At 36.0% G+C, this 21,668-nt stretch overlaps 1 protein-coding gene across 1 annotated transcript in view; it reads left to right on the top strand.

Annotated features, from left to right (window-relative positions):
• Faa (fumarylacetoacetate hydrolase) overlaps positions 1-21,668 on the top strand; it is a 107,186-nt gene that overhangs the window by 62,445 nt on the left and 23,073 nt on the right. Inside the window, exons 8-9 of the mRNA XM_090407793.1 lie at positions 16,931-17,137; positions 17,407-17,453. Coding sequence (XP_090263919.1) covers positions 16,931-17,137; positions 17,407-17,453 — 254 coding nt within the window. The remainder of the gene's footprint in view (positions 1-16,930; positions 17,138-17,406; positions 17,454-21,668) is intronic.

Raw genomic sequence — 21,668 nt, 5'->3', positions numbered from 1 at the left:
ATATTCCAAACTGTAGACTCGCACAATCATTGTATTACTAGTGCCACTTTCATGTCTCTTAATGACTTTCTGCTTTTCCTCTAATTCCGTAATTCCTTTTCTTCTCTTTTTATTACTGTCACTTTCTTTATCAGTCTTTCTCTTTTCCATAACAGGAGTGAATATAATAAAGATGTATGATTGATTCTCTTCTGTCAAGATGGGTTGAGTACTTCATGAGTCCATTTTCTCCACTCTTCTCTTAATGAAGTCTTTCTTGAAAGATCTTGAGGGCTGTTGATCTTAGCAACTTTCTTAATATTGGTGAACAGAATGAATCAACAGAGATTACTTTACATTGCCCTACAGGGACAGAAACCACTAAATGGACAAGGGGCAGACCAAGGATAATCTGGATCACCAAAGATTTATAGGTATCAAAATTAAAGCAAAATGAAGTAAAAGTGATTGAGCAAGAGACTTTGCACGTGTGCTTGTGATGATAGCTTTGAGTACTGCCGAGTGTCACTGGCTACTGCCTGCAGCACTGTCACTGCCCACTGACTACTACATTGACAAATGCTGCCGCTTGCTGCGGATTGGCGATGAAGTTTTGCATAACATAAAAAAATTGTGTTAACTGATTAATCACTTGCTTAAAGAGGGAAATAGTATCATTTCACTCATTCGTGCTAACTGATTATTGCGCATATCGAATTTACATTAAGCAAGGTTTTCCTGTATATATATTTAAAAAAAAAAAAAAAAGGCAAACCTTATAAACTCAAGGAGCAATATAAACTTGGCCATAGAAGGCTTTTACAAGTATCCAAGTCTGTGGTGAGATTTGACCCAACAATCTTGTTGGTGGGAGAGTGGATATTGTAAAAATAATTATAATTTATATTTATGAATCTTTTTTACAATTGTTTCTCTGTTAGTATTTTATTAGATGTGGTCTTGTAACCACCTATAATCAGCACTTGTGATGTGCCTGATATTGATATTTATGTTAAAATGAAATGTAAAGTATGTGAACTTTATTTTAGTTCATAATTGTTAAGTGTTGTGATATCTGTCGTTCATTGTAAAGACATTCTTTTTTCATCAACAATGATAATGTGTCAGCCATTACTAGTTTCTCAGTTGCTGCTTAGTGGAACAAGTGCACATGCATGATTACTGAAGAGATTGATGGGTGATTGAAGCTGAGAGAGAGAGAGAGAGAGAGAGCATTCAGTACCTGGGTAACAGGAGGAAAACAAGAATAGAGAGAAGGGAAGTTTAAGAATGTAAACCAGGGAATTTTGTTTTAGGAAGTTTTTTTAAGAAAACTTGACAGTCGGAATAAATTAATAGAGGATTCTGAAAAGAAATTGTAGCAAGGTGAATCCTTTAACTGGAAGAATTGGGACAGTCAACAAGTGAACAGTAAATAAAAGGGAGATATTAAGTAGATTTTATATCGATGTTTGAAGAAACACTAAATGAAAAGTTTCACCTTCTGTCTCAAGGTCGCTGGTGAAATTAATTATTTTATGGAACAATGATGGAATTAATGAAATCTGAAACTGTAAAGTGGCTTTAATGAAGTGCTCTACTTTGATACAGTGTTGTTTATAAAGTAGTAAAAGAAACTATTTTTCTCTGGTTAAAGGATTTGTGTTTCTTGTAATAAAACTGCCTCAGGCAGTTTTATTACAAGAAACACAACATTCATCCTCACTGGTTCACTGAACCAGTGAGGATGAATGGAACAATATAAGCTAAATAAGGAAGCAGTACACAGTTCCTTTGGAAGTTGTGAAGAAGTTTTATATTTTGAGTAATGGCCTGATAATGAACTGACTCTAATTGAACACTTATTGTTTGTGGGAATTTGTTGTAAAAAACAAATGCTCATAGTAGACTAAGTCAACTAATGTGAAATAAACAATTAATAGAATGAGTCGGAATGAGAATGAATTATCCTTTAAAGATAAAAGAGATCTCAAAGTATAGTTTCCATTTTAGAAGGCCTTAGATACAGATAGTTTTTATAGTTCTTAAATTAATTTTATGATGTATATAGTTTTATTTAGTTTCATTAAATATATAATATTTATAAGGCTTTGATAAGACCACACCTGGATTATTGTGTACAGATTTGGTCTCCCTGGTTCCATGGGGATAAAGAAGCTGTGGAAAGGGTGCAAAGAAAAGTTGCAAAGATTATATTTGGTTTATGGGATTTAGATTATAAGGACAGATTGCGAGTATGTGGATTGCAGATTGGTTAATAGGAGAAAGAGGGGTGATATGATAGAGGCCTATAAGCTTTGCAGTGGGTGTTATAGGATATCAACTGATGAAATTTTCCGTTATATGGAAGGGGGGAAGAGAACACAGAGGCATCCAGGAAAGCTAAATTTCTTTGCAGTCAAGAAAGGAGTAAGAGCTAGGTTTTTCTCCCAGAGAAAAAGAGAGCAGTGAGTGGAATAATTTGCCTTTATGGGAGTGGTAGTGATTGCATCTGGTGTGAATGAATTTAAGGGAAAGCATGATAGCTGGTTTGGGTGATTTATAGAATCCCTTGATGAGTCCTTGACTCCCTGGAGGTCTTAGATGATGATAATATTTTTATTTGGTCTTGAGTCAATTCCTGAATTCTAAGAATAATGAAGTTAAAAGTCATTGCACCAATTGCATTGAATTCTTGTATATTATTATTATTATTATTAAACAAGACCTCATGGAATCAAAGACTCATCTAGGAGGTCCTTTTATCTCACACACACATCTCATCATACCGTGTCTTAAACACATTCAAACTCCTTGCAGACACCACACTCTCGGGCAAGGCATTCCAATCATTCACAACTCTGCACGAAAAAAACCTGCCTCTCACTGCCCTACTCACACCCTCTTTATACAGTTTCCAGGGATGACCTCTGGTTCTCCCCTGATCTCCCACTATTCTCTGTATCGTTAAATAGTTGGTCTCCATCTATGATAGAGACCAACTTGTAGGTCTCTATCATATCTCCCCTCTTCCTTCTCTCCACTAGACTCTGCAAATTACATCTTTTCAATCTTTCCTCATACTCGACATTCCAGAGGCCAGAAACTACCTTAGTCAGTCGCCTTTGGACCCTTTCCAACATCTCTTCATCCTTCTGAAAACCAGGTGACCAAATCTGGGCACAATAGTCCATGTGTGGCCTAATCAAAGCCTTATACAATGGAACAAGAATCTCCCTACTTCTACACGTCAGTGTCCTCTGCATCATTCCCAGAAGTCTTTGTGTTGTCTTCACAATTTTGGCGATGTGTCCCCTAAATTTTAGATCCTTATCCACTATCACCCCCAGATCTCTTATTTCCTCTACTTCCAACAATACATTCTCACCAAGCATAAATTTTGCATCCCATCTTTGTTTTTCAAATTTTAAAACCTTACATTTTGCAACATTGAACTCGCATCCCCATTTGCTTGCCCAATCACTCAATTTATTCAAGTCTTCTTGCAAGGCCACAACATCTTCACTACTCTTTATGGTTCGTCCCAACTTTGCATCATCTGCAAACAACTGAATATCTCCATCCAAATCTTTGCCAATATCATTAATATACAAGTTAAATAGTAATAGCCCTAAAACAGACCCCTGAGGCACTCCACTAGTGACTTTCCTTTTCCTGGATATTGCACCCCCATACACAACTTGTTGATACCTATCAGATAGCCAGTCTCCAATCCAATGCACTAATCTAATATCCAACCCCCTCTGCTCTAGTTTGACTGTCAACTTATCATGAGGTACTCTATCAAAAGCTTTTGCAAAATCCAAGTATATTACTGTGTATCCTTCTCCTCTGTCCAAGGAAGCAGTCACTTTATTGTAATAAGTAAGTAGATTACTAAAACACGACCTCCCTTTAGCAAATCCATGCTGTCCATCAAAGATTATACCATTGTTGTCAACCCAACTCTGGATCCTAGTCCTCACAAGCTTCTCCAACAGCTTAACCACAACACCTGACACAGATAGGCCTATAGTTTGATGCTTGAGTTCGATCACCTCCTTTATGAAGTGGCACAATCTTGCCCTCCTTCCACTCCTTAGGAACTTGACCAAGTGCAAGACTCGTATTAAAAAAATATGTCAAGGCAGGTGTCAACTCTCTGGCACATTCCTTCAGAATACGTGGTGATATATTATCAAGTCCCGCAGCCTTATTTACATCTAGTTTACTCAACTCCCCAAACACCTCTTGCTCACTTACAGTCAGCCTCTTCTCCCCATCATCAACTGCTCTTAATATCTCCATGAAGTCACATTTACAAGATTGAAAGATCTTCATGAACTGCTCATTAAGTATCTCCACCACACATTCTGCAACAGCTGTCTTTATACCATTTCCTCCAATCAGTGTCATCCTTCCATGATCATTCTTTCTTTTGCTGGCTACATATCGAAAGAACTCCCTAGGATTCTTTTTGGCTTCATTAGCTAACTGCTGTTCATACCTCTCTTTAGCTACTCTCACCAACCAAGTCACCCTCCTTGCCTGGTCTTTGTAGACCTCATGAAATTGGTTACTTCCACTTCTCTTATGCTGCCTCCACAATGCCCTTTTTCTCTGTATTGCATGCTTAATCTCTTTATTCATCCATCTCACACCTACCTTATTTAACCTTCTCACCCATGGTATACATTTAGACCATCTACTAAATAGTTTTTGAAAATCCCCCAAGCTGCATTGATCTCTTTTCCAGCTAACTCCTCATTCCATGCTACACCTGCAAGCTGTCTCCTGAGCTCTTCATAATCACCCCCCTTGTAGTTCCACATATACCCTTTTTTCCCAGGGGTCCTTGCACTGCTGGAAACCACCCAAGTAATCACCTCATGGTCACTTTCTCCAATGAGATGACCAAATCCAAGACCCTTAATCCTCGTGTGCCCTCTGTTACATACTGTCTGAGGTAGTTATCCCTCAAAAACTCAAGAAACTCATTTTCTTTACTTCCAGTTGCTATCTCTTCATTCCAGTCTATATTGCCATAATTAAAATCACCCATAATGATCACCCTTTTCTTATTTGCTTGGCTTATTTGACTATACATTTCACTATCACCACCATCCACATTATTGATTCGATTCACCTCTATCTCACACCATACTGCCTCAAAACCACTGGCCCTATTTCCCTCTTGCATCTCTACCTTGTATGGACATAACTCTTTCTCTATCATCAATAGCACTCTCCCTCCCTTTTTACCCCTTCTTCACGAAACACATCATACCTTTCCATCTCTATTCCTGTCAGGATGTCGTCCTCATCTAACCATGTCTCACTTATTCCGACAATCTCTGGGTGCACAGACGCAATTAGTGCAACATTTCATCCGCCTTGTTTCTTATACTTCTAGCATTGGTATACAAACACAACAACTCATTTCTGGATCTACAGCTAGTTCCACTGATACCACTCACTCGATGTGATCTCTCCATGCTGGACTGGGGCCATTTCCCTTTCTGCTTCTTCATTTTAGAACCCTTTGCAATTCCATCTGTTTCCTTTTGATCCCTGGTCATCCCATTACTTTCCTGCCTACACATGCTCTCACCTCCTCTTGGAGCATCCACCTTTCTCACGCTGCGTACCCCTGTCCACCCTGAGCCTCCCCGTTTCCCTGCTCCTCTTGCACACCCATTCTCTCATTTTCTATACTCATACCTCTCACTTCCCCATTCATTTCCACTTCTTCAATCTCTCCTGTCTTACTCTCCTGCTCTTCCACATCACTCCCCTCTCGATCTGATTCATCCTCTCTATTCACTTCTCTACTTTCCAGCAGCAGTCTCTCCAAGCGACTCACACCATAACCACTGAAATGCAGTCCATCGCTCCCATACAGCTCACTTCGTCCCTCAAACTCATTCCACACATTAACAAACTGTACTCCCATCTCTTCACACATTTCAGCCAGAATATCATTCATAATCCTTGCTCTCCGCCTCATTTCACTACAATCATACCTAGGCAACACACTGACTACCCTTCCTATCACACTATTCTCTTTTATCTTTCCAAGCAGTCTCCTGACATTCATTTTGACATGCTCTTTGTTCTCTCTCAAATCATTTGTACCAATTAATACAATTAACTCTTTTGCTCGCTCCTGCCTCATATTCAATGCCTCAATCACTCTACTCATTTTACCGCCTGGAAAACATACCTTGTGCATTTTATCCTCTAGCACACCTTTAATAATGGAGTCGCCATACAACGCCACTCGCTCATCTTTTGTTAAGTCTTTCATGCAATCATGATTTATTTTAATAATTTTGACCTGAATTCTCTTAATTTCATTCCGCATCCATTTCATTTCTTGCTTCATCCAATCCAATTCACCTTCTGAACCTCGCGACAGATTCTCTCTATCATTAAATCTTTCTAACTTTCTAACTCTCGACCCCCTCTTCTCACTTTCCCTCTCATTCATCCTTCTTTGTTTCCATACTTTCGGTCCAACTTTCACTGTCATTCTTCTCACTTTCACTCTCATTTAACTTTCTTTGTTTCCGTACTTTCGGACTAACATGCGTCCAACTTTCGCTATCATTCTTCTCACTTTTACTGTCATTCATCTTTCTTTGGTTCAGTACTTTCATTCCAACATGCGTCCAACTTTCGCCATCATTCATTCTTTTTTCGCTATCATTTATTCTTGCGATTTTTTTACTTGCCATTTCTGCATCACGCCATTTCTACTTTCATTCGTTCTCTCAATTTCGTTTCTTTCCGCCTCACTCTCGTCCCTTTTAACATCCGTTACGATTGTCAAATCGCTCTTTTTCTTTTTTCCTGTTTGTTTAACATTTTTTCGCCTCTCTTACTCACCATCCTTCTCTTTCAAACGTGCACTCGCGACACAATCGGTACTAGCACTTTCTGTCATCAATTTCATATTCGCATTCATCAGTTCCTCGTTCAGGTCACACTTTGCACACACCCTTCTTCCATCCGCACTAAACATCCACAAATCATTTATGTAATCGAAGGAATACATATAACAGACCTCACATTTAACGAAACGACTGAAATCTAAATTAAAATCATGGAATGACAATGCCATCGCCATTTTTTTTTTTTCTCTGCAGGTTACTAGGTCTAATAATAACGATTTCGTAATTTAGTTTAGGCAAGAAAAAAAAAACCCACACTAATAATATCAGTAGCGTACAACGTTTACAGCTGCTCTTACTTAAACAATTACGCATATATACTTAATTATTCCTAGTAAAACTTATCTGAATCAGGAGCTCTTCAAATCGCGTCCGCAGCGCTTGGCCCACTAGCGCCCTCTCATTTACCTAACACTTGGTGTTAAAACAGTTTCTTGACAGAGATATAACATAAATAGTGCATCTTAAGATTATTAATAACTGTTCAATCTGATGTGAAAAATTACAGTATGCTGCATACTCAGACCAGCATTTTTCTCAAAGCAAATGCTGTCTTACTTGCCAGAACTTTCAATATGCTCTTCTTTTCTTTCACTGCCTCTTCTACTTTCTGAGTCTACCATGGGGTTCTGATTTTTCTGTCCTTGCAGACAACCTCACCACTTTCATCTGACTGAATTGGTCTGTTCTCTTTAGGTTCTGCCTAAATCTCCAAGGTTTGGTTCTTGCTTTGAAACTCTGTCATTTTTTCCTTGAATAATATTTGTGTATTGGATCTACAGTTCACCTTTGAAAGCTACTCAACTTCGATTCTTTTTTTAAACTTTCTTATATACTAGGTATAGTTTCTGGGAAAATTTCCATGCTACTCCTCTTAAACACTATTATTATAATAACGGCTGTTATATCCTGTTTTTGTTTAGGAGTGTCCCTTATTTTAAAAACATTGGCTATTATTACTCAAAAAAGGGGTATATATATTTTAGGGCATTATGGGTGAGTATAGAAGGCAATTATAGCAGAATAAAAGATGTGAAAAAATTTTGTACGTGCCTTGTTTTGATTCCAGGATGTCTTCCAATTTCATGATCTTGCTTAAGGTTGTTTATAAAGGGGGGGGGGAGGAAGGGAGCATGGAGGTGTGTTTTGACGTGGGAAAATAAATTTGGAAACCCGGGTTATGTATTAATAATATATATATATATATATTCAGAATTCATTTTTACTCGGTTGGAATATTATGAAAAAGCTTTAACGACTGAGTATCAGTCATTAAAGCTTTTTCATTTATATATTTATATATATATATATATATATATATATATATATTATTAATACATAACCCGGGTTTCCAAAGTTATTTTCCCACTTCAAAACACACCCCCACGCTCCCTTCCTCCTTCCCCCCTCTTTATAAACAACCTTAAGCAAGATCATGAAATTGGAAGACATCCTGGAATCAAAACAAGATATGTACAAAATTTTTCCACCTCTTTTATTCTGCTATAATTGCCTTCTATACTCACCCATAATGCCCTAAAATATATATACCCCTTTTTTTGAGTAAAATTATTCAATGTTTTTAAAATAAGGGACACTCCTAAACAAAAACAGGCTGTAATAACCGTTATTATAATAATTTTTTATATACTTTTTTTTTTACTGTAATATTCAGTTTTCTGCTGCTCAAAACTAAATAGTCATCACTTTCTATTTCAAATCCTCTATATACTGTTGCCCTTAACCAGTATAAAGACATTGCTGCCGATAAGAGCAGTCTTGATACTTTCCTTATATATGTAAAGTGGATATTAGATCCAGCATCATTTTAAATCCGAATGTAGAAACTATGAAAGTTTCGTAAAAGTAAGTTGACCAGAGAGGTTATGAGAATACACTCACTGGCATTCATGAGTTACCTTAGCGTGGACTACTTAGAAAACCTAGGTGCAACCCAAGCATCTATATATTTGCTTTCTATTAGTTCATTTTGATAAGGTTTCACTGTCCTAACAGCTGTTTCGAACTGGTTGGTTCTGCTCAGAGATTAGACAGAATCCTTAAGAGAGCAAAAACTCTTGTTCAGTACCAAGGAACTTGAAATGTCGGAGAGGTGTATTTTTTGTAAGTGAACCCTTGGTTGGTGCGTAAAAATATTTTGTGAAATAAAGAGCCAAAAGGCTTCAGTTTAGTGATGCAAAATTATATGAGTAAAGTGGATATCAGATCCAGCATTATTTCAGAGCTGAATGTAGAAACTTATTTTAACTTATTAAACTTATTTTTTGAAATTTATTTTTACAAAACTTTCATAGTTTCTACATTCAGCTCTGAAATAATGCTGGATCTAATATCCACTTATATAATTTTCATTACCAAACTGAAGCCTTTTGGCTCTTTATTTTAGAAAATACTTTTACGCATCAACCGAGAGTAGTTCGCTTACGAAAAATACACCTCTCCAACATTTCAAGTTCCTTGGTACTGAACGAGAGTTTTTGCTCTCTTAAGGTTTCTGCCTGGTCTCTGAGGAGAACCAACCAGTTCGAAACAGCTGTCAGGCCAGTGAAACCTTGTCAAAATGGACTAATAGAAAGCAAATATATAGACGTGATAACTAATATTTAAGGAATTGACAGCGTATACTAGAAATATATTTCTAGTATACGCTGTCATCCATTGCTCCTAAGAAATTACCGGCCGAGGAATTAATGATCCAAATTGAACGCGGGATTCGCCAACTTCCAAACCACATCGCCAACGATATTAGATTGGATGTAGCCTGTGTTCTCAATAAAGCAAAACCTCCAAAATCCAACATATCCATTAGTGAATACAAGGCACTACAAGAATTGAAGAGAAACAAAAAAATAGTGATCACCAAAGCGGATAAGGGGAACGCCACTGTGGTACTCAATCTTAAAGACTACACAGGTAAACTCAAGGCTTTATTATTAGATCGTTCCACTTACCTCCCCATTGATTACAATCCCACCAACTCACAAATTAGAAAACTCCATAGGCTCCTTAAGAAAGTCACTTCTTGGCCTGTGGAGATTACCAACAGACTAAAACTCTATAACTCTAGACCCCCCCGCATATATGGGCTCCCAAAAATACACAAAGAAAATGTGCCATTACGTCCCATAGTGGATGGCATTGATTCCCCCACTTACAAACTAGCCAAGCATTTAGCCAAAGCGCTCTCACACTATACTGGCAATACACCATCACACATAAAAAACTCAGCCCACTTCAAAGCCAGTATAGAAAACCTTACACTCCAACATAATGACATAATGGTCAGTTTTGATGTCTCCTCCCTATTCACGAATGTCCCCCTCAAAGAAACCTTAGAGCTAATCCAAGCTAAATTTCCTCCCGATATCTCAGCCCTATTTCAGTTTACAATGAACTCAGGCTATTTCGTTTGGCAGGAAAAATTCTACAAACAGATAGAGGGGACAGCCATGGGTTCACCACTTTCCCCACCCTTGGCCAACTTCTTAATGGAGACGTTTGAAGAGAAAGCCTTAAACTCAGCCCCACAAAAACCTACCATATGGCTTCGCTACGTTGATGATGTCTTCGCTATTTGGCTACATGGCCCGGATTCACTCCTCTCCTTCCTAACACACTTAAACAACCAACACCCTAGAATCAAATTCACCCTGGAAAAAGAGGAAAACAATAACCTCCCCTTCCTAGACACACTAGTCACCCGCCAACCTGATGGAACCTTGGTTTTCTCAGTTTATAGAAAACCCACCCATACAGGCAGATACATTCACCAACAATCCCACCCCCCCCTCACAACAATATGGAGTTATTAAAACATTATTCAACAGGGCAAAAATAATCTGTTCTAATGATCAAGCCCCAACCACTGAACTAAATCACATCCGTGACACTTTCTCAGCCAACGGCTACCCCCTCCAAAAAATCCAAAAAATACTTAACCCAGTTATCCACAACCCACCACCCCCTCCCCTTCACAATAAAGATTACTCTAAATCCATCACCATTCCCTACATCTGAGGCACCTCGGAAAAAATCAATAAAATCTTAAAAAAACATGACTTGACCACTTGTTACAGACCACATAGAAAACTGGCATCCCTTATCCGCTCCACCAAAGACCAACCACTTCCCCTAGACCTACCTGGTGTATACCAGGTCCCTTGCAGCTGTAAACTGTCCTACTTTGGCCAAACAGGCAGGACAGCAAATATCAGAATCTCAGAACACAAGGATTACATCCGATTTCACCAGTACAGCCACTCTGGGCTTGCAGACCACGCTCTGGATACTCGCCACAGAATAAGATGGAAGAAAGCCACAGTAATACACCGCAGCAAGTTCAAGTATGAAAGACTATTCATGGAATCAGCCTCGGCCCTTAGGAACATGCCAAACCTCAACAAATTTGGATGCATGACTGCCCCAAATTTGGGAAATGTTTATCAGAAGAACTTCAGCCCAAAGGCCAAGAAAGAACTACCAATATAGCCCGCCAGGGGGCACCATCAGGACTTTAGGAAAACGCTAGCTTCCTAGCTTCAGTCTCATTTGCTGTTATTAGTACTTGTGTGCACGTGTCTTAGTAGTAAGTTCCCAAGAAGATGGCAACGTGACGTTCGCCGAAATATCGGAAAGTATATATTAAAGTTTATTTAATCTATATTTCTAGTATACGCTGTCAATTCCTTAAATATTAGTTATCATGTTTAACCAGCGTATAAGCCTCTCAACAAGAAAAATATATAGACGCTTGGGCAGCACCTATGTTTTCTAAGTAGTTCTAAGTAGTCTGCGCTATGGCAACTTGTGAATGCCAGTGAGTGTATTCTTGTAAGCCCTCTGATCAACTTATTTTTATGAAACTTTCATAGTTTTTACATTTGGCTTTGAATTAATGCTGAATCTAATATCAACTTTATTATATAATTTTGCATCGCCGAACTGAAGCCTTTTGGCTCTTTATTTTAGAAAACACTTCCCTTATTTCTTGTATCTTCTCTCTGTATGAATTTGTGCCCATCTGTATGCTGGAATATGATGTAAGTAATAACTAGTCCATGTCCTGAACAGAAATCTAGAGGAACTTACCATTATTATCAGATTTGCTGTTTTATCCAAATTTTCTCAAAACCTTTCTGTATGTCTGTTGAAAGTTTTTTCCCTTGGTTATACTATAAATTGAAGATGCCAAAAAATTATATTCTTGGTTTCATCCTTTATCCATGTGTAAGCAAACAATTCGTGTGTGATTTGTGTGTGTGATATAATTTGTGTGTGAGGTCACTTCACAGTGAGCTACTTGTATATAGAGGCTAATTACTTCACATCAATTGCCTTAGTATTCCATAATGCAATGCACATATCCTTACAGACATGGCCTGATTGGCAGAGTGGTTAGCATATCCATCCACTCTCCAGCCAAAAAGTTGTGGGTTCGAATCTTGCCGTGGGCATGGATGTTTGTGATTGTCTGTGGAAATGGTGGTGTTGGGGGGGGGGGGGGTAGATGGCGTTGGTGTAGTTGGAGAGGAGACAGTTGTAGAGTAGGTGCCCTCCCTCAATGAGTCTTTGGACTCCCTGGAGGTGTCATATAATAATAATAATACTATGCATTATGGAAAGGACTACCCAGGCCAGTCTTCTGCTAATTCCATTTTTATGTTGATGCTTCTTGTGCCAATCTTAAACTCTGCTGATGTTTGGTTTCAGTAGCTGACTTTTTTTTTCTGTTTGCCCTAGTTCCCTGACAAAAACAATGGGTCTTGTTTAATTGTGCAATGTCCTAGCTGGCATTAAATTCCATCATATGCATATTAAGCATCTACTAGTAATTTAGATATCTAGCAAAAATACTTTGTTAATGGAGGACTATTTTTCATGGATGGTTGTTATCATTCTTTTAAATATTATGCAAAAAACTGTTGTAGCATAATTTTAGTTTGGGTTATGCCAGTAAAAATACAGTTGAGTTGACTAAGTCCCAAATTTCCAGCTTATCCTTGTTCATTTATTATCCAGCAAAATGCATGCCGATGGGATGCACTACAAGGTCAGGGTTGGACATTAGGTTAGTTCTCTGCATTTCTTAAAAGACTACATTGAAGGTCTCCTTTCAGTTATCCAGCTTTGTCCCTTAAACAACCCCCAGTAACATTAGTACATTGTCAAAATGTACAAAGTAAACAGATTGCTGCTGTTGTGGTGATGATATTCATCTATCATCTAAGGACATTCACAGATGTCCATGTCCACACTGGAATCCCACAGCAGGTTGGTTGGAGAACAGAGACTATCTTCTTGGTCATCCAGGAAAAAGAGGATAGTTTCTCTGCAATACAGTCTGTGTGATTGGTAATTGTGATTGGTTGCTTATAAAGTCATCATCATCATTGTTAAGCTAGAAGCATGATTTGTTTCTAATGAACAAGCAGTCTGGTCTAAACTCTTTCATTTTTTGAAATTATGGATAATTAAATATGTGAAGTATTCTGTGGTAGTCAAGCCACGTAGTCCTTTTACTAGTTTGTCCAAGACACCTGTCATTTATATGCAATTATTCCCTGTGATACTGCTGTTTATGAGGTTTGAAGCCATTTGCTTTCTGAATATGAACCGGAACAACTTTTAAAATGAATCATGAGAAGGTTGGCACCAGCCATCCCCAAGAAACCAGTAATCATTCAGAAGTCTTGTTGTTTTCCATGGGATATAAGTATATGCTTCAGTTATTAGAAAAGTATATTAAGCATCTACTAGTAATTTAGATATCTAGCAAAAATACTTTGTTAATGGAGAACTATTTTTCATGGATGGTTGTTATCATTCTTTTAAATATTATGCAAAAAACTGTTTTAACATATTAGTTTATCAGAGTTTAATAAACTGGGATAAAATGGATAGTATTTACCCAGAAATGCACTGATATGGAGGTATAAAAGTTTTATAGTGTTTGCACTATGTAGCATACAGAAGGCATGGTCAGAAGGCAAATTCCATATGATTTAAGTAGAGCTCTCATATACCCATATATAAAAAGAGAAATGAAATAGAATATGAGAATAACAGAGGAATTTCTCTCCTCCATGTTCCATATTTATGCAAGCATTCTTAAAAAGAGGCTAAGAAAAATTGTGAAAGAGAAATTTGGGAAAGAACCAGCTGGATTCATCCAAATAGTCACTGTCAGAATTATATTTTCACTTTATAACAGATAGTTGAGAAATAAATCATGGGAATATGACAATAATATCCTGTCTCCTACTTACAAGACCTCAATAAAGATCAAAACCAGTCTGGTTAGTGGCCTTTCTCTTAATGAATAGCATTATACATCTCCTCAAGGAGATGTGCTTTGCATTATGGGAAATACTAAGACAAGTAGTGATGAGAGCTTGGTCCACCTGAAATATCTTCAGGACTGAGGCAACTCAGTCCTGAAGATACTTCAGGTGCAAACTTTGTTTGCTTACACTTGGATAAAGGATTAAACTAAATTGATTATAGTCTAACCAAGTGGAAAAAACTGACAACATCTTTCTCTAAATCCAGAATAATTTAATAATAAGGTGAGACACCTTTTGGCAACTCGTATAGGTAAATATGGCTTCTCCATTGTTTCCACCTTAGTATCACCACCTCTGGGCCTGTCTCTCACTGACGAGACCTCAATAAAGATCAAAACCGGTTTGGGTAGTGGCCCTTCCCTTAATGCATAGCATTATACATGTCTGCAAGAAGATGTGCTTTGCATTATGGGAGATACTAAGACAAGTAGTGATGAGAGCTTGGTCCCCCTTTACCATGAGTTGCCTCAGTCCTGAAGATACTTCATGTGCAAACTTTTTCTTACACTTGGATAAAGGATTAAACTAAATTTATTAAATATGTATTTAAGTTTTCCAGCTCTGCAAAAGGCACATGACAAAATGCCAAAAGTAAAACTTTTCAAAATGCTATAATTCTGTTGGAACATTACACAGTACAATACATAATCTGTATTTAAGTTGTAAGTCAGCAGTTAATTAAAGAGATGCATGGGAAGATTATTTGATGCAAAATCAAGTTTATAGCTGATTTTACATCAAATATAGGGCCTAGATGAACAAAATCTCCACTCTTATTTATCATGTTTATAGATTACATTTGAAAGAAAAGTGTTAGTAATATCAAAATGGAGGTGTTAAACTTAGCCCTTTACTTTATGCAGAGGATGTTTTACTCCTAAATGTATATAGTACAAGTGTTCAAGATTATTTAGCTAAACTGAATATCTGCTATAACAAATTTTGCATGAAAATTGGCAAGAACATGGAAAATATCCTGATTGTGGACAGGTAAAACATTCATATTCCTGTAGAATAAATATACATTTCAACTTTTAGGCACAATTTTTAGTGAAAATGACAAATTAAATATGAAATTAACATTAGAATAAGCAGCAAACTTGATATGATGGGGGAGTCAGCCAAATAAATTTATATAGAATAAGAGAGAAATTAGTCAAAACATTGAACTAGCAGTATGCAAGATGGTTTTCAAACTAGCATCTGCTTATTTGATTCTTTGTTGGAGATCTTGTTCACATTCAAAACCTCATATTGCCTGTGTAATTAGCAAACACCTTTAACAAATTCTCTTATCATCCTTTTGTTTCTCCCATAAGAGGGGAAGAACCAGAGGCCATCCCTCTGTAAAAGTGTGGTGTAGAGGAGGAGATTTTTTACAAGGACATGAAGAATTGTCACTGAATGGAACACATTACTAGAATGTGTTGTTAATACAAGGAGTGTTAATGATTTTAAGATTCAGCATGATAAATATGTTATCAGTTGAATGAACCTCCCATGATGAGTCTGCCAACTCCATGGAGAGTGTAATAATAATAATAACTTACATTTGCTGATGAGAATACGCTTCACACACACGCAACATCACATAAAACTACTCATATCGAAGTTAAACAAAAGACTCCATTTTTATGGAGCCATCGCCATACCATCTCCATTGTTTTGTCACTACATGTGTTAACTAATTCTACAGATAAATGTAAAAATGTTTATAAAGATGCATACTCAACTGTGCTTCCTATTTAATTAAAACAGTCAAAGTAAATATCCACCCATCCATTCTTTTGATTCTAGTCCATCTAAGATGGATTGATGGATTGAGTCCCCTGATTAGCAGTTTAATGCAGCCAGCTTGCCATTCCTCTTCTGTATATATTTTACAGCAGAGGAATATTTTTATTCCTCTGAATTTTGAAGAGTACATATTTTACATTAGATGTGCATGTGTGTTTACCGTGCCATTTTGCTTGTTTATGTAATGAAAAACTGGAGGAGTTTCTGGAAGGAAAAACCTTTCCACCTTTGTATGAGGCTAGCTAACTCACTTTCTGTTGAAAGCCCTGATGAAGGTTCTTCTTATCCTAGATGGAATTCAAAATCAGTTCTTTCTGACTAAAGAGCTTCGTCTATACCAACTGAGCTATGCAAGCTGATAAAGTAAATATATAACTAAGTGCAAACCTTGATATTAAAATAAATAAATAAATTATTTTTGTAACAACAATAAATGCATGACTTATCACTAAGTCCTCTCAAACCTGATTCAGGTGCTATGAGGGCATGATATGGGAAAAACTTGACTAACTTGCATAGAGTTCCATTCTCATCTCAGTTGAAAACATTTGGGATTAATTGGAATATCTAGTTTCACTCAGACCAATACATCAAACAGTGGTAATGTTTCCATGCCTGGAATTGTGGAAAGCATGATCAGTGCCAAAGGAGGATCCACATGATATTGGTTTATGTGCAGTTTAAGTTTCTCCAAAATATAGTAGTCTGTCCCAATACTTATTTCAAAATGATCTATTACAAAAACAGAATAGTGGCATTCACCTGTATTGTAACTTGCTTTGTTTATATTCATTAGTTATGGAATCTAATATTTGTGTTCTCTCTCTCTCTCTTCAGCTAGAGACATTCAAAAATGGGAGTATGTGCCTTTGGGACCATTTTTATCCAAGAGTCTCGGTACTAGTATAAGTCCTTGGATTGTAACACTTGAAGCTCTGGAGGCATTTCGCTGCCCTGGTGTACCTCAAAATCCACAGCCTTTTCCATATCTTAATCAGAAGGATCCATTAAACTTTGATATTAATTTGGAAGTTGCTATTAAACGTAAGTGAAGTCCCTTTTATCATATTTTTATCATAAAATATAATATAATAAAAATATTTAATATCATTAAAATTAATCAACGTAATCACTAGATAACATTTACAATATTATCTTAAAATATTTATTGTTTTTAAAAATAAAAAAATGGTATTGCTTATATATTTATAGACCCTAATTAAAATCTTTTTTTTTTATCTGCTTAACTTTCTCTTTAATATGTTTAGCAGAATTCTGCAATGTTATTTATTTGTTTATATTTGATTTCACAGCTGCAGAATCTGAACAGCCAACCATCATATCCAGATCTAACTTTAAGGTATACCTTTTCTTTCTTTTATTATGTATTTTTAATTCCTTATATGAAATTATAAGACTGAAATATTTATTAAAATTTTTTTTAAATTTATCTTTCATACTTTAATTTTTATCCCTCTAGTTAACATTATTTTTTTAATCGCATCACCTCTTTCTTGCATTCAGCTCTGTCAAACCAGAAACTAGTACATCTGGATGAAAGGAAATTCGTAACTTTACATGAACAAATTTGCTGACATCATCAAATCTCATTATCTAGTTATATTAGTTTGATACATTGTAACTAATTAATAACACAAACACGTTAATTTAATTCTTTTTAATTTGTAGAATTTTCGACTATGTTTCATAGCCGAAAATTTCAATCACAAAAGAGAGAGAACATCGATTCAATTGAAAGCATGTGATATTATATGCAATATCGGCTGCAGTAAAATATCTCCATCTATATTAATAGATATCCAAAAATAATTTCTTTAAGTCATCTAGTTTGATAGAGAGCTAAATATTATATATTGTTATTATTATTGCATGACACCTCCAAGGAATCCAAGGACTCATCAAGAGAGGGCACCTACTCTGCAACTCTCCATCTCCACCACTCAATCCACCAACTACAATGAACCGCAATTAATATCATCTACACCAACACCATCTACTGCCCACCACCACCACCACCACTGGTATTTTCACAGACAATCACAAACATTCATGCCCACGGCAGGATTCAAACCACACAGCCTTTTGGATGGAGAGCAGATACGCTAACCATTCAGCTGACAGCCAGTATACATAAAGCATCTACATCTTATTCTAATTCCCTACCTTAGAGCCAAAATCAAGTTTGCATGCTTTTTTGATAAGAGATTAAAACTTCGACTTTGAGAGTTAAAGGTAGATTTAAAATATCTTTTCAGAATTAAAAGGCCTGTACTGTGGGGGAGGGGGGAGAGAAAGGAATTTTAAATCCCAAGCCACATTTTCGTCTTTAAAGTCAAAATATCGGTTAAAACATTAAACAATTTTATGTCAATCATGTTAGTATTTAAGACCTAACAGACTAGCTAATTAATTTTTGTGAGATGTTTTGTTGTTATAATGATATGAAAAGAACAAAAAAGGCCATTTAAGGAATTGTTATTTCTGCTTAACCACCCAAATAACCATATGGATGAAATATATCCAATAATTTATGCTTTGTATCTGTGTTATTTCAGTTTATAATGGACACTTCACATCCATGTATTTATTGACATGTAAACATTCAAAGTCAGTATACATTGGTTAACAAATCTATTGGACATTAATTCAAAATGAAACATGCAGTTTGATACTAAATATACCATAAGCCATAAGTTTACATAGTGAAGATTTGATAGTGAGAAGGCTGTCACTAGCAACAAAATTAAGATGATGGAAAGTATAAATAAAAAAATTAAATCATCTAACATCTTTTATTATGAGAGTAGGCAGAACCCTTTTTTATCCTTAATTTTTGGAAATTGATAGGCAACCAGTCTCTGCCTTTAGTTGTCATGAGATGGGTCACAGTTATTGACAAAATTTGTAATTGATAACAATATTCCAGATAACTGCCAGTATTTCATGTTTCTAATGTATTATTTTCTGAAATAGTGTGAATTCAGTGATCAGTTTTTCTGAGTGGTTGAATTGAATTGCCCAAAGTTTTGGGAAGAAAAATCCTATTTCAAAGATTGACTTTGACTATAACTGAAAAAAGACATAGAAAAAGTTCTTTAGTTAGCAATTAGAATCAAATTTATAACAGCCTTTCTTTTGGTAGTTTTGTATTCTGGAAGTATTACCACAAAGACTACACTGATGAAAATTGAAGATGTAGTGATGAAGCCTAGTATTTTTTCCCTGTGGAAAAGCAATACAACATTAATCCACTTTTTTGAACTATCTTTCGCTATCTACATAGCCTCATTTAATATATTTAATATCTCCAGTAAACCCAAGTAATCTTATCTGTTATCTGATTTGTCAAAAAGTAAACCTAAAGAAACACAATAAACATGCTCTTTCATGGAACCCTTTTGCTGAAACATATCAGAAATGAATTGCACTTGCTAATTTCTTCAAATCTAAGTGAAAAGTGTTTTTCTTGTGATAATCATACCTACAAACAGTGGTGAGCTATAAGGGACTCATGCGAACCCTTTGCTAAATTTTTCTTAAATTTGCGAGCCCCTTGTTCTTCTTGTTTATTTTTTTATTTTTTTCAAAAAAAAAGAAAATTTTTTTTTGAAACATACTAAGCAACAAAATCTTATGGTAACCTAACAAAAATGAGTCTATTCGGCAGTGTATAGATTATTTGGAATTATTGTTTCAACTCCTCTATAACGAATGCGCCCAAGTTTGAAAATAAAATAAGCGCATGCTATCTTACCCTTCTCCCTTCTGGTAGTCAATCAAATGTTTTATAAAAGATAATAAAATATTTCATTCCTATTATATTTTGATAGTTAAAAAATGTTTTTCTTCTGTAAGATAAATTAACACAGTTGATTGTGTGCAAATATTTCATGTTTAGATCATGAAATATTTGTTTAAAAAATGATAGCCTTTAGAGGTTGATTGTCCTCTCATACTTTTTGATTGGAATTTGTACACAAGCTGTATTAATAAAAGTTTTTGTGTAAAATATGGCTTTTTTTTTTCTTTTTTTTTTTTTTGCTTGACGATGTGAGCCCTTTGTTAAAATTTCCATAGCTTACCACTGCAATCATATGAAATTATGTTTCCTACAAATAGTAGTTGTGGTGGTGGTGTCATGAGTTAGCTATTCTTCTTCTTCTTCATCTCATCCATCTGGTGACAGGTTGAGTCCCCTTTGTACAATCTGTCTCCAAATGGTTCTGTTTCTAGTCTTCCTGAACATAGTGAGAATGAGTTAGCCATTGGTTAGTTAAAATGAAAACCCTTGTAAAACTGAAAGCAAAAAGTTAGTCAATCTCTGTGAGATGATAGGGTTCCCCCCCCCCCCCCAAAAAAAAACAACTTTGTTTTTGTCCTACAAAATAGGCAAACACTAACCAGAAGAGTACACACACACATACATAATTAATAAAAAATAAAAATTGTGGCATCAAAGCTTTAGTTGCTTTGTCCATAATTCAGATCACAAGATGCCATATCTGGTGGTGAAAATTCATTTCTGCCCAAAGATTTTGTATACATTCATGCCATAATGGTAACCAAGCACACAGCCTGTTGGTAGCAGAGCACAGACTAACCACTTAAGTATGTTGCACATCATGTTGGAGGTTTAATGGAATATTTACAGCACTAGGAAAGGATTAAAAACTACTTTTAATGCTTCCAATATTCCATCTCAGTCACTGAGACATCTTCAGGGATTACAAATAACTCTTATAACACACAATAGGATGTAAATTACATCCTTGTCCACCTACAAACTCTCAAAGAGGGCATTCCACCTAGATAGGACTTTTGAGTCACCTACGTGCTTCATTTAGTATTGTGTTGTCTTTATGTGTGTGTGTGTGTGTGTGTGTGTTATAAGAGTTATTTGTAATCCTTGAAGATGTCTCATTGACTGAAACGAAATGCTGGAAGCATTAAAATTAGTTTTTAATCCTTTTCTAGTGCTGTAAATATTCCATCAAATATCCATCATAATGATAAATGTTCTTGGCATATCTGTAAAAACTAGAAAAGTAGTCACAGTTTTTACAACTGGATCATATGAAATTATGTTGTTTCAATTGCGAATAGAACAGTCAAGAGCAGTAGTAATAAACAAAAATAACAATGAATCAAGTGATGGCTGCAAAAAATCGAGTCATTTATTGAACTTTTCAATGTCTGTAGGATCATTTGAGACAAAATACCATTGAAAATTTTTTTTACAGATTTTGCATTTCACCTTTATCCCAACAAGCATAGGAGATGCAGAAGCAATACTACCAAATGTTATTTGATCTTCCAGACATTGGTAATGTATGTCTTAGAGTGAAGTAAAGCATAAATTCATTGTGTAGAATTTATGGAGACATAAACACATGTTAGAGCAATTACTTTGCATACAATTAAGAAAATAACATTTTGACATCTATATCAAGGTCATCATCAGGAAAAACATACATATGAAAACGACACAAGCAAAATGATACTAAACAAAAGTAAAATAAATCTGCTTTGTTGATCATTTACACTAGCCTGACCT

The sequence above is a fragment of the Typopeltis vanoorti genome, chromosome 2 (genome assembly GCF_054136105.1).
Source record: "Typopeltis vanoorti isolate ZY-2024b chromosome 2, IOZ_Tvanoo_1.0, whole genome shotgun sequence".
Taxonomy (NCBI): Eukaryota; Metazoa; Arthropoda; class Arachnida; order Uropygi; family Thelyphonidae; genus Typopeltis; species Typopeltis vanoorti.
Note: the sequence above shows the minus strand (reverse complement) of the source record. Positions and strands in the feature narration are given on the sequence as shown.